At 39.2% G+C, this 13,136-nt stretch overlaps 1 protein-coding gene across 3 annotated transcripts in view; it reads left to right on the top strand.

Moving 5' to 3' along the window:
* The first annotated feature begins 4,951 nt into the window (after window positions 1-4,951).
* The window catches only part of RFC1 (replication factor C subunit 1), a 37,268-nt gene continuing 29,083 nt past the window's right edge, over window positions 4,952-13,136 (top strand). For 2 of the 3 annotated variants that reach the window (XM_008491892.2, XM_030449649.1), the window contains exons 1-4: window positions 4,952-5,040; window positions 9,987-10,115; window positions 10,481-10,559; window positions 12,466-12,585. In XM_008491892.2, coding sequence (XP_008490114.2) covers window positions 5,038-5,040; window positions 9,987-10,115; window positions 10,481-10,559; window positions 12,466-12,585 — 331 coding nt within the window. In that variant the 5' untranslated portion in view covers window positions 4,952-5,037. The remainder of the gene's footprint in view (window positions 5,041-9,986; window positions 10,116-10,480; window positions 10,560-12,465; window positions 12,586-13,136) is intronic. The other variant, XM_030449648.1, reaches the window with a different exon arrangement.

Genomic DNA, 13,136 nt, shown 5'->3' with positions numbered 1-13,136 from the left:
AGATACTCTTTCAGTACCAATTAATTTGATAATCTTGGTATACACAACTGGGGCATCAGTACAGTACAGTACAGAGCAACTATGCAATATAATTTAATTTTTTACCATACTTCAAATTACATCAAACTACATGTGTTAAGATACATTCAATTTACTAAATACAGTAAGATTAACACCTGCCATTTTTTCTTCTCTTGGAGTATGGTAACTGATGTAGACATAAAATGTATCCACACTTAGACCACAGCTGATGAAGAGATTCATGGAACATGACAACAGTCTGAAGTAACCTCACGTGTAAGAAAGATACGCACTGAAATCTGAACATGCAAACAATTGACCACCTAAGTATAGCACTGGATTATCTTGGATTATTTCGCCTTGCTGACATGTAGGACGTGAAAGTCCAGACAGACTGCTGGGCTACAGCCACTTTACAGCTCCTGCTGCCTGTCAGTGCATGCTTGCATCCTGCCCAGGAGTCCATAGCTAGCATAATGCCCCTCAGACACACCTTTATGTAACAATGAAGCTGATTAAGCAACAAAAGATGGAAGACATTTTTAGGTATTTGTCTCTATGACACACAAAAAAAGTTGTACCTCGATGCATGTTCACAGCATTTCTCTGCAGCACCTTTACATGAAACTGTTTCATCATAGATGAAGAAGAAAGCTCCCACTGACACCTTCTGTATGGCAGATCTCTGCTGGTGGGGTAGCCATGCACCTAATATGAGTCTACCCAGCCTAACAAACCCAACACTTCCTAAGATATGGAGATCCACAGTAGTCAGTAAAGATCCTACCAAAGGCAGCTCAGGAAAGAGCAGAGTATACAAGAACTGTGTACCAAGTTGGTCTGCACTATAAAACTGATGTTCTTCTTTTATTACATGGAATAGCATTTTAAAATATTAATTGGGATTGCTATGACATGAACGTAATCCTTCTGCCTTAAAATTTAAGAGCTTTAAATGTATGCAGTTTACTTTATGAAACAAAATCCAAATACAAGTCATGATGGATGCTGCTATACCTCTAAAGCAGTTGGTCACCATGATTACCAGATGCTTGAGTTCAAACCGCCCACAACAGCTCTGTAACACCACAGCTTTTGGTGCATAGTGACAAGGAAAATACAAAGGCTTTTCCCCACCAAATACAGCAGATTTAGTACCACTGGCATCTTACTGCAGACATGGTGTTGCATCTGCATGAGACAGGAAAGGTGCAGCAGAGCCTTGTGCTCTCAGATGCTTGATCTGTACAAAGTTAAGAACTGGATTTCTTTCCTTATTACTGCTAGGACTGGGAGCAAGTACGAGACCTTGAATCCAGTTTTTTACTGCTTTGTCATATTTAACTTTTTTTTGTTGGCTATATTATTACTTGATTAAGGAGGAAACAATTTAACTGATGGAAGTCACATAGTGACTTGAAGTTGGAGGGAGGTTTTGATCAGCTTGGGAAAGGAAACACTATGTTAATTTGGAAAACAATTAGCACAGACGGGTGAGATGTGAGCAGGGGCTCCTGACAAGTGAGGGTGCAAAGGGAGGGGAAGAAATTAATTATTCCTCTGGCTCAAGCAGCAGGGTTGACACTGGCTCCAGCCCTGATGCTGTACTGGGCCATCAGTACCATGCTGCACAGTGGAGTTTCCTGCCTCGGGCCATGCACCTCATGAATCTGGTTTCAGAATGAAATGAGGCTGGGAGAGGCTGAGGTTCCCAGAGCACCTGTCTGCTACAATAGTTAGGAAAACCTACTGATTATTCAGTTCAGTTCTTAGCTATAAAATTTTCTATCTTTACCTCTGCCAAGGGAAGAGATTAAAATTATGAAATTAGCTTTTTCCCTTGACCTTTGAACATGTTTTAGGGTCTTGGATTGTAACCTGGGGTTTGATCTGCAGAACTGCTGAAGGAGTTTTGACTGTATGCAATGTTGGACCAAGTATTCCAGTTAAGACCTTCATTCTGCCTAGATATGCAAATAAACAGAGAGAAGAGACCTGAAGACAAAGTTCACTCATATCTGCTAGTGTTAGGTGCTCAAAAAAGCACAACTTATGTAATTGCCCTCAATGCTGTGACGCAAGCCAAACACTTATCTTTACCTATACCTTGACCTTACACAGCAAAAACTGTTTGAGGTGGGATCAACTCTTTTCTGAAGACACATAATTGAGAAGGATACTAGAGAAAACCTAACGTAAATAGAAACTAGACCACAGATTTTCAAAGAATTTTTGGAATTTTTATTCTGCAACGAAATGCTAATTCCTGTTTCTACAATATAAAAGAAATTTTATTTTCTTTACTAGAGACTCTAGTAAGCAAAATATTCCCTACAGGATTCCTCCAAAATAGAGCCTACCATCTAGGAAAGGAGTATTTTAGTGTCTCTTAATGCTATGGAAAAATACAGAATGCAACCAGAAATTTGAATTTCAGGGGACATATTGTGTTTTCCTAATAATCTCAGCATTACCATACTGTATTTCTCTAGGGCAATTCTTAACCTCAGAAATCCTCTGGATACATGCGAAGCTCAGAACATCTTTGTCCCATTTTAAATATTCCTTAAACAATGCAGTGCATTGTTGCCTAAAGCATGAGAAACACCACCTCATGGACTCCAAAAGTACCTCAGTATTAAGTTACAAGTATCCACATTATACCTCAATTTAGTTTCAAACAATTCAAAATGCAATTTTTGCAGAGCAGTAAAAACATTTCTTCAGAGGGTGCAGTAAAGGTTGATTTCAATTCCAAATTTGTATCAACAGATAAATATACAAAAATTTGAAAGTAAGATACACAGGAAAATATTAAGAAAAGAAATAGATCAGTTTTTATTTCTCAATATAAGAAAATGTATTTTTTTCATAAACAACCCCCTCAGTAAGTGAGACAAAGTCCTCTCTAATAATAAGAACAGTAGGACTGGTATTGTTCTAGAAGGAAAGAAAACTGTTTTGAGAGTTTGTATCTCACTTTTTTCACGTACTTTGGAAAAAACATAAAATGCCAAATAGTCTGTGATTTTCAAAAAATTAGAAAACTAGTCTGATTTTTTATTATTAGTAATATCAGTTGTAAATAGAGTGATGATATGGAGTGTACTTCAGCAAATTTTTAAAAAGTTGTACTTTTAGTTGTGTAATAGACCTTTAAAACACTACCCATGATCAATTATAGACTCAACAGGGGTATTGCCTTTGTTTTATCTTGCAAAGCACATCATAACACAGAGTAGTCAGCTTTGTTCCCTGTGGCAGATCAAGGTTTTTCTTACTTCCAGGGATTTCATAGCCACGTGTGTAGAAGCAGGAGGTATCCTCTTGTCTCCCTTCCATAGCCACTGTGGGTATCAAGTCTGATCTCTTCATAAGGGTTAAACTTTTACCTTCCAAGAAACGTGTCACAAGCCCCCAAGCAGATACTGCTCTGCTGGATGTTATTCTAGGTAGCTTTATCAGCTACAAATAGAGATAACCACCTGCAATAATTGTTTTAGCATTATTTAAACAGTTTGTCTGGCTACACGTCAGCCATTGTAACTACTCATTAGTTCTGCTATCAGGAGTAGGCACAGCTTTAAAAATTACATAATGAGAATCAAATATGTAAATAAAACAGATCACCACAGATGTTTTTAAAAGAGATTGCAGTTTTGCTTGCATAGACATTACAGTTCAGTCCATATGGAATACCTTGCAAAACAGGTGGAAAAAGCTGTGGGTTGTCAGTCACTGGCTTGCTCTGTCGTGTGTTTCTTTCACAGAAATCCAAACCCACGAGCTCTGCTAATGTTGTAGGAGACTCCACCTGACCATGTGTGTTCATAAAAAAAAGTTCTACACAAATAGGGTGTTACCACTGATAAATGTCCAATTTAAAGAATTAAACAGGAATGGTTAATAGGTATCACTAGTGTTCATGTTTTCTCAGATCAGACTAAAAGATCTGACTTTTATTGCTATGTAATTATTTTTGCTGAAGTTTGACCATGCCACCAAGACAATCTCTTATTCTTGGAAAAAGCAAAGAAAGAAAATTAAATGAATACAGACATATAGAAATGACAGCACTGGAAATTGCACTATCAGAAAAGCACAAATTGAGTTTGTAGTTTTGAGGGGCTTTTTATAAGTGATAAAATCCTTGATGTCAGAAATTCTCTTTGGCCTCTCCATTCTTCTCTAAGATTAGCAATCAATCATTGGTGAGTCAGCAGCCTGGCAGAATCCAAACATCAGACAGGTAATTACTGAAGGGTATTGAAAGGTAATTATTGCTTTATTCGGTTTGCCCAAGTTTATTCCCTCCTAGTGTTTGGCGAGTAGAGTGGAAAAAAAATAAGATTTAATGAGAAACTGATTGGAAATTCAACGAGTGAGTGAAGACAGAGTGCAACTTTTATTTTCTCTTGGACTCCTCAGATGTCGACTCCGATCTCTCCCAAGCTTTAATGCACGGTAGAAACCACCACAGAGGAATCCAAGCCTGACACTTCCTGCACAACCCGGAAAGAAGAGGGAAGGGATCAGCGTATGTTTATTAACAGGGAATTCCTTCCTGTACCGGGTCAGACCTGCCTGACGGTGTCTGCGCTGCGTTATTAGCTCTCCAGGTATTCAGGATGCCCCAGTGCAGTAAAACCCGACAAATCTCAGGGTGCCCGTCCTGTTCCCTTGTTCGTTAAACCTCCCCCCAACTCCGCCAGCTCTCAGACCGGACACACAGCTGCCCCTTGGGGACCCGCACCGCCTCGAACCCGACTCATGTTGCTCCCATTCCCTTTCCTGACAAGCCAGGCTCCTCACTCGTCGCCCATGCCCCCAGCCCAGGTCCAAGGGAGCGGTACCAGTACCGGTACCGGGCCTGGTTCGCAGGGAGTTCCGGCCCCGCCCGTCGCGGCTGTGACGGCAGCGCCACGCGCCGGGCTGCGGGAGTTGGCGCGAAGGCTGCGGGGCGGGCGGCATGGGGACGGAGGCGTCCCGGTAGCGAGGTGACCCGCAGCCGGCAGCATGGTGAGCCCGCCGCACCGGGGAGACGTGGGGCCGCCAAACCCCGTCCGCGGTTCCCCCCCGGGTAGGGGAGGGAAGGGGTCGTTGCGCAGTGTCCCGTGGTCGGATGGGCCGCCTGACGCGGCCTCTGGCTGCAGCCCCGCGGGCGGTGGGGCCGTTGTAGCCCGGCGCGGGCTGAGCGGAGCCGAGACGGAGCTCTGACCTCCGGGAGCGGGGGCCCTGAGCTGCCGCGGAGCTCTGTGCGGAAGGGAGAGGCGGGGAGGCGGCTGAAGAGAGGCCGGCCGCCCGCCCGCCCTTCTGCGCCTGCCGGGTGCTCCCACGCTTCCCGCCGCTCCCGCCCTGAGGGGCCGCGGCCCCGCTCCGCACCCGTGCCGGGAAAATAAACTCCTGTCCTATGGCATGTCCGCGATTTTACCCTTGTCCCGGTGCAGAAGCGTCTGAGCCTCTCCATCAACCCCCTCACCCTCCTGAACCCGCGTGGTGAATCGGGCCGTGGGGTTGCTCCGGAGGTGCGGAGAAAGGCGGATAGGTTGTTTTATCTCTAAACACAGTCTGCCCAAGTTTTAACTCGTCTTTTAATTTCAGTAAGAGCATACACGAAGCCGTTTCTGCTTCTGAAATGGATGGTGTGCACTATTTTCAGGAGGACAATTCAGTTGGGGAAAAAAAGAACTTGAAAATTTAGAAATAGACACTTGTTTGTAAAGGATAGAACTCTCAAGAGGGTGTAAAGAGTTTGTATATATAATTATATTCTGTAAATATAAATATACAAATGTTTGGCCATGTACTATGCAGAGGGATGCTCACTTTTGCAGTCTGTATATAAGATGGCATCCACCCTTCATTCCTGGCTCAGATAAGTTTGCTTCTAGTCAAATGGAGTCTCTGTGCACATGTTTTTGTGGCTTACAAATGCCTTTCAAAACTAGTTAGGTTTGAGTGCAATTTTGGACTCTCCATAGAGTTTAAACATTGATGCTCAGCAGTACAGTCTGAGTCTTTCACTGTACTGGCAGAGGTCTGCCAGCACTTAAGAATGCTGAAATGATTAACTAATATTTTCATAAATCATTAGGGTGGCTGATGACTTTAAATTTATATAAGAGGATGAGGTCTGCAGCTCCTGTTCCCCTGCCATCACCTCTTTAGAAAACTGATGTTAGTGGAAGATTTGCTTCTTCCTGTCACACCTTCCTGGGTTGAAGAGTTTCTCCTTTTATGTAGTCTTCTGAAAGTTATACATCTCCAGTATCTGGCATTTTCCTAGGAGGGAGGAAGACAACCACTGTTTGGAGAAGAGTTTGAGTTGCTTCAGCTCATACCCTCTGAAGAGACTGTACAACTATCCCTGCTGCAACGACACAGACAAAAGTACAGTGGTGTTGTTAACTATTCAGCCTGTTCTGTGTGTGCAGTTACAGGACAAGCATATTGGAAATTAACATCATACCTTGCAAACAGTCTTTTACCATGTAGTGCTGGATATAAGTAATCCCTGTTGGGTTGGTTCTACAACATCTCAGCTGTACTGAAGTGACCTGCTTAGAGTTACACAATGAAATGATTTGTCTGAGAAGAGACTTGTTACTGGATCAGTGGCCTGACCCAGTTCCCAAGCAGAGAGCTGTACTGGTGAGAGCTGTACTGGTACAGCTGAGAGTGAGTAACTGTGAGTAGTGGCTACTTGAGTTGTCTCTAGCTGAGAGAGATATTCTTATGGCCAGAGCTGTAGCATCAGCTGGTGTGTACTTAGGACTGTGATACTGCTCAAAAAGTACTGTGTAGTACCTTTGCTGCACTTACCACTATAAGTAAACATTAAGTTTATCCAAGCAAGTATTACAGTCTTCACTGAAGTAATACTATGTTTTATTTCAGTTAGTGCAATTCTTCTGGACACACCAGCTACCAGAACTGGTGTATGCACAGAACTTGCACTGAATTAGGTAGACTGTAAACATTTACATTTTTTAAAGTACATTTACATTAGTGGACACTAGTCTTCTAAAACCAGTGTCTATTATGGTTAGGTTGAGATGGTACTATCATCAAACTGTTGGAGTAATTTATTTTTGTTTTAGGATGCTTTTGAAATGCAGAAAATAATCAGCATGGTGTATTTATGATTTTATACCTGACTTTTTTGAGTTGGGTATTTATTAAAGTCTTAAAAGTCATCCTAACAGACTCATCTAATACACTAGTCTTTTGTACTACCTAACAAATAGGTTTCAGCTTCTGTTTGTGTTGTTTTCCTCAGTAAAATAGATCAAAATCTTTGAAGAGAAAACCTGACATGAGTAATCGCTCATGTTACTGCATAACATGAGGAGGATTTGAAATGGTAGTCAGAATTGGCAAGAACTGGATGGCACAGCCATCTCTGAGATCATGCAGTTGCTGAGATGGTTCAGCAGGAACCAGTGCACCTTAACACAGCTTTTTAGGCTGTTCAGTTTCTGTGTATCAATTACCCCCTAATTCAGTGAGAGTGATTGGAAATTCTTATCAGTCCCATCTCTTACTTAGATGGAACTGCTTAAAGTTACATGTTTTGTTGCTGCTGCTGAAGCACCAGTGGGGTGCCATATTAATAGTGTCTTGCCCTGTTACTTTTGGCCTTCTGGACAAGGGGACCAGCTGGGGCAGCCCTGCTGATGAATGTATCTGCAGGATACAGAAGGCTGATGACTCCTTTATTTTGGGGGAGAATGTCCCAGAAGGAAGCTCAGCAATTACATTGGTGCATGCCTTTCCTCATTTGAATGAGCACAAATAAAAGCTGAAGTTTTTCCACCTGGGGAAAACTCATATGTGTGTATGGTATTACATACTAGTGAAATGATCCATCAGAGTTTGTTAAATAGATAAACCCAGACTGGAGGCAAGTGATCCTAACTGGGGCATAAGCTTATATAATTATTCAGAAGTAGTCGACAAACTTGTCTGATGGGAATCAGTCTCAGAGCTACTTACATTGTTTCATTCTGCAATTAGTTATGTAAGGAATTAAGGCTTTATCTTTCATCTCTTACTAAATGGCACCAAAAATCTGTCTCATGAGTCTTGGATAGGAGCTTCATGGAAATACAGTTTTGTTGTGGCACTGTGGCAGACTTTTCTCCCAAGCAATTCTAAATGCACCCTCTGTTACAGTCCAGCAGTGGATACCTGTTCTGAAGAGCGGTATGGCTAAAGGTCCAAGAATTTATAACTTAAAAGACTGTACATAGATGCCAGTTTTCCTCTGTAGGTTAGGGCACTAGTAGGTTAGTCACTCAAAAGTAGATTGTCAGTATGGGAAATTAAAGTTTATTACCCTAGTACAAACTTCTGTTCTGAAACCTCTACTTGACTTTTATGCTGATAATCACAGAATTTTCTGAAAAACTCCTTAAATAAAAACATGTAACAATAAAAGAAAGAGAAAAAGATGCTGTTTCTTGAGGACTGAAGTGCAGTTTGTGTGAAAGGAATAGAAGGAGTTAACTTTAGGAGGCAGTTTTGGAATAGGTACCTGCAGTATCACCACAGTATTTTCAAAGCAAAAATAGTATCTGTGTGTGCAAGGTGCTTTCTGAAGTAGATGCTGCATAGAAGATGCTGCATTGAATAAGACAAATTCTTTTGAACTGTTAATCTAATGAAATATGGCTTGCATTATAAAATATAGTAGCCTTAAGTCTTAATTACCTTACCTCTTTAAAGAGGTCAGTAATAATGACTGAATGATTAAGTCCATGAATCTACTTTTTACAGTATTTTAAGTAGATACTTTTTTCAAACCTGTTACCTATAGATGTCCACAGTCAAAATTTCAGAGTTTATGTAATCCTGCATTTATATTGTAGGAGTACCTGTAAAATAGTAGAGTCTTGAAAATTTATGCCTCAAGGCTTAACTTCCATAGATGGAAATTATTTAAGTCTCACTGAATAAGCTTGCTTCCTGGTCTACTGTTGTCTGTTTGCTGAATCCATGTGATTATATTCAGGTAAATAAAAGAATCTAAATTTTTCAGGAAACAACATTCCTGATTCTACAACATTGTTTTAACCCAAAAGTACTAAATAAATCTTTATACGTACCACATTTTGTGTATGCTTACAAATTAGATACTTTATTGTAATTTGATTTTTTAATTGATTTTTAAAGTATTGTAATTCGATTTGATTTTAAACCCTCTCTGATAATCCAAATACAAACTGCCAGGAAACTGCCAAAGGAGCCTGAAACACCCTTCCTTGTCAATTGGACTTTTATGAAGATTACTTAAGAATTTGCATCTTTAGTTGTAGTTCCCTTTAAAAATGAAAAACTCCTCAGCTGAACTCTATGATGGGGAATAGCTGCCACCTGGATAGAATGTTGTCCTGACCCACACCCTTTACCTGCTGTATATTTAGGACAAACGAGATACTTTTTTGTTCTCTCTAAAATGGCTGCTGCCCCTGGAGGTAGTGATACTAAACAGGTACATGTTTTCTTGATTTTTAAAGTTTTTTTAATTTTAAAAAGCTGAAATACTAGGTTTTTTTTTTTAAAGAAATCAGATTTGAGTTTGTGTGCTTTTTTGAAACTGAAGCATCATCTGATTATTTTATATGTTTAGATTTTGCAGTTGTACTGTGGTCAGATAATATGGTTACAAAATAGACTTTTTAGAGCGCTTCCTATCAAGCCATTTCTATTTAAATTTTAATATGTTTCCTACTATTTAATTTTTGTAGTGAGAGGAGACTTACTGTCCTAAGCATCTGAGAAAGTCAAGAATGCAGTATGTCTTGCTGCTTCATGGCCCTTGGTGCTTTTCTGTTTTCCTACTTTGGATGCTGCTTTATAGCTGAGTTGATAATTTTTAAGTTGATAACTTAAATGAGTTGCTGTTTTGTAGTGTGAAAAGTGTTATCTGTATTTAAAAATTCATACGTTTTCCCTTTTACTAGGATATCCGAAGGTTTTTTGGTGTTGTTCATCCTGGAAAGCGACAAGAATGTGAGACTGTGAAAAAGAGTGAAAAAATTAAAAATGGTGAAGGACCTTCAAGTGGGAAGAAAAGGGAAAAGGAGACTAAGGTTAGTGTTGTGTTTTACTGTGAAATTGTTAGCCTGTACAACCTCTGTTTCTGGTGGGACCATGCAGTTTCTTTTTTGATGGAAAGCTGGCAGTGCTTGAAAATCTGTTGATTTACTGTAGTTGGTAATAAACTCAAATATTTATCCTCACTTAATTGTTTGTGGTTTGTTTGGAGCATGTTTAGCTTTATTGCTGCAGTTTCTTCCTTATTTTTCCCTGCACTTTCCTGAGTCAGCACAAGGCTGTTTGTAAATGTCATACTGGGTAAAATAGTATCTGTTAGAGTTTGTTTGGAACTTGTAAATTTGAATGTGTAACTGAGTGAAGCTGTTTCCTGGTTGAACTAATGGACTGTTACTCTTAGGTGAATAGTTCACCCGTTGAAGATGATGATTACAAACCAAAACGAACAAGCAAGAAAAAAAGAATAATCTATGATTCAGGTAGTGTTTACAATACTCCTTTGTATCTTTTGCATCGTCTTTCAAAGTCAATTAGGTAAATGGTACATATGAAAGAAAGCTATGGTTGGTTTCTTTTAGTAAATGCATTAAAAGTATTTTTCACAGTAATTATTGCTTGATAGCTAAATGCATTTGATAAGGAGTGCAGTGTATGCCATGCATGTAATATATGATGCAAAGTAACTTTAAAAAATACCTGTTAAACCAAAAAACAAAGCCACAAAAAGCCCCCAAACCTCAAAAGCCAAGCCCAGATAATAAATTCTGCAAAAAACGCAGGATTCTTGTTATTAAAATATGTATAAATTAGTGGGATTTTTAGGTTTCCCATTCTGTTGGGAATAAGTAACATCCTTTGCTGGGTACAAGAGGCTAATAATTTGCTACAATTTCACATTTCTGTATTGTTTGAACATAAAACAATGTAAGTGATTGTTTTAAAAGGCAAATCTGTGTTTCCACATGTGTCTTTCTCTGAAATCTAGTAAATGTTCATCCCATAGTTATAATATACAGTATGGAACATACAATGTAACTGCTATTGCATTCAAAAATACTCTCTGGAATGTTATAATAAAGGAAATCCCTTTTATACCACTTGCATCTGGGAAAAAACCCCAACATCCAAACAACAAAAACACCTCCTCCCAACAAAAACAAGTCCCATTTAATTTAAAAGCTTGAAATTTATAATTCAGTCTTGCTGAGCTTTTATGTCAATTAAACCCACTGTAATTGTAATTTTAATCTTGAATAATTGTTGTGGAACTGAAGATTGCAGTGGTTTCTACAGTTTATGACTCCTACTGAAAGCTTCAGCTTGAATTTTTAGAAGAGATCTTTTTTACAACTTAAAAGATTGCTTCTGTTGTAGAAAAAATGATTGCACATCTGTCAGAATAATATGCATAGGAAATTTGTTCAAATCTTCATAAGCTGTTTTATAAACAATTAGCAGTGAGGAGTAGCAGTAGAAATATTTCTGCATTAAAAGTCAGCAGAAAAGCAATTAAGCTCAGCTGCTACCTTTAAAGTACTGGTATCATCTGGAGGTTTTGCAAATTCTAGGCTGTTAGTAGTAGAAGAGGCAGAGAAATCCTGCTTTCAGTTCTGAAGATGGAAAACTGTGCATTTATGAGGGAAAGTGTGGGGATGTGGGTGTTTGGTTTTCTTTACAATATATATTGGTGATGATAGTGGAAAAAGGTGAGCTCTGAAGTGCAGCCCCCTCAGACTTGTTAGTTACCACAGTTTCAGTTTGTCCTGCTTACTCATTTGGATGTAGGGTTACATAATCCACAGAGGTTTGGCTTTGTCATTTTGATAGCTTTTGGGATATGAAGAATGGTTGGTTCTGAAAAATCAGTGTACAACCTCAGTGATCTATTTTAGCCTGTTAGCTTTTGATATAGGTGTTTTGGAATACGCCAGCATAATATAAAACCATATAAGCTTAATTTGGCTAATTAAGCTATGTTAAATTTTGTTGTTGTGGGGTTTCTTGTTTAGTATTTTCTTAGTTGTTTTGGGTTTTTTTAAATAATTTGCTGTGGTACTCTTTGTTTGCAAAAAAGTTTCCTTTTTGGAAAACTTTTCGTGCAGGCATAGCAGTTCTTGGAATAAAGAACAAAATATTTTTTATGTAAACAAAATCCACTGTCTAGACAGAGTTTTCACCAAATTTTCTTTTAGTCATTTATATGCTGGAATATTAAATGATGTCTAGGCCATTAGCTAATGGAGGAAAATGAAGCTTTGCTCTGATTTATCATATAGTATCTTTTTCTCAGTCAGTTGGATGTATGTGAACATGTTAACTAATGCTGTGTGATAATGTGATCTGTTACTTAAAGCCTGTGTATGTTTCTGTGTGGTCAAAATACAGATTCAGAAGAGGAAGTGCAGTCAGTGAAAAAACCCAAGAAGCTACCTGAGAAAAAACCAGCTGCTTCAAAACTTGGTAAAGTTCTAAAGCAGGATCCTGTTGTTTATATTTCAGAGACAGGTAATGGAAGAAGTGTATCTCTCTGTTTCAAGCTGTAGTGGGGTGGATTTATTTTACAAATGGGCTAGATTATTGGGTTGATCACTCTTCAATATGACCATGAAATCTTACCTTGAGGAAGACTTATGTTGTCCTTGAAAAACATGACAGAAGTTTAGCCTCAAGTATTGTGAAGTCAGGAGCAGGATGAAGCTGAGGTGATGCTGGGTAGTGGCTTAGGCTGGTTTAAATAGGCATCTAATTTTAGGAGCTAACACTTGCTTAGGAGTATTGCATAGATTCTCAGTCTATTTTCAGAATCATTGCATCTCAGAAGAATTGTGCTTATTGTTCTAGGTATTTGACATGGCATTTAGCTGTACTATGTCATTTGTTCAAGTAAGCTCAATTTTCCAAAGTACCTGACCACTATCCATCTTATTTCTTTTCAATCAAAAGTTTGTTTCCCTCCACAGTTTTTAACAACAATTTTTTCCTAATTAAAAGGATCTCAAATAGCATTGACCGTAGGGCAGTTAAATGATCAAATTCCTGAGGAATAAGCTGTACGG

The sequence above is a fragment of the Calypte anna genome, chromosome 4A (genome assembly GCF_003957555.1).
Source record: "Calypte anna isolate BGI_N300 chromosome 4A, bCalAnn1_v1.p, whole genome shotgun sequence".
In the NCBI taxonomy this organism is placed as follows: Eukaryota; Metazoa; Chordata; class Aves; order Apodiformes; family Trochilidae; genus Calypte; species Calypte anna.
Note: the sequence above shows the minus strand (reverse complement) of the source record. Positions and strands in the feature narration are given on the sequence as shown.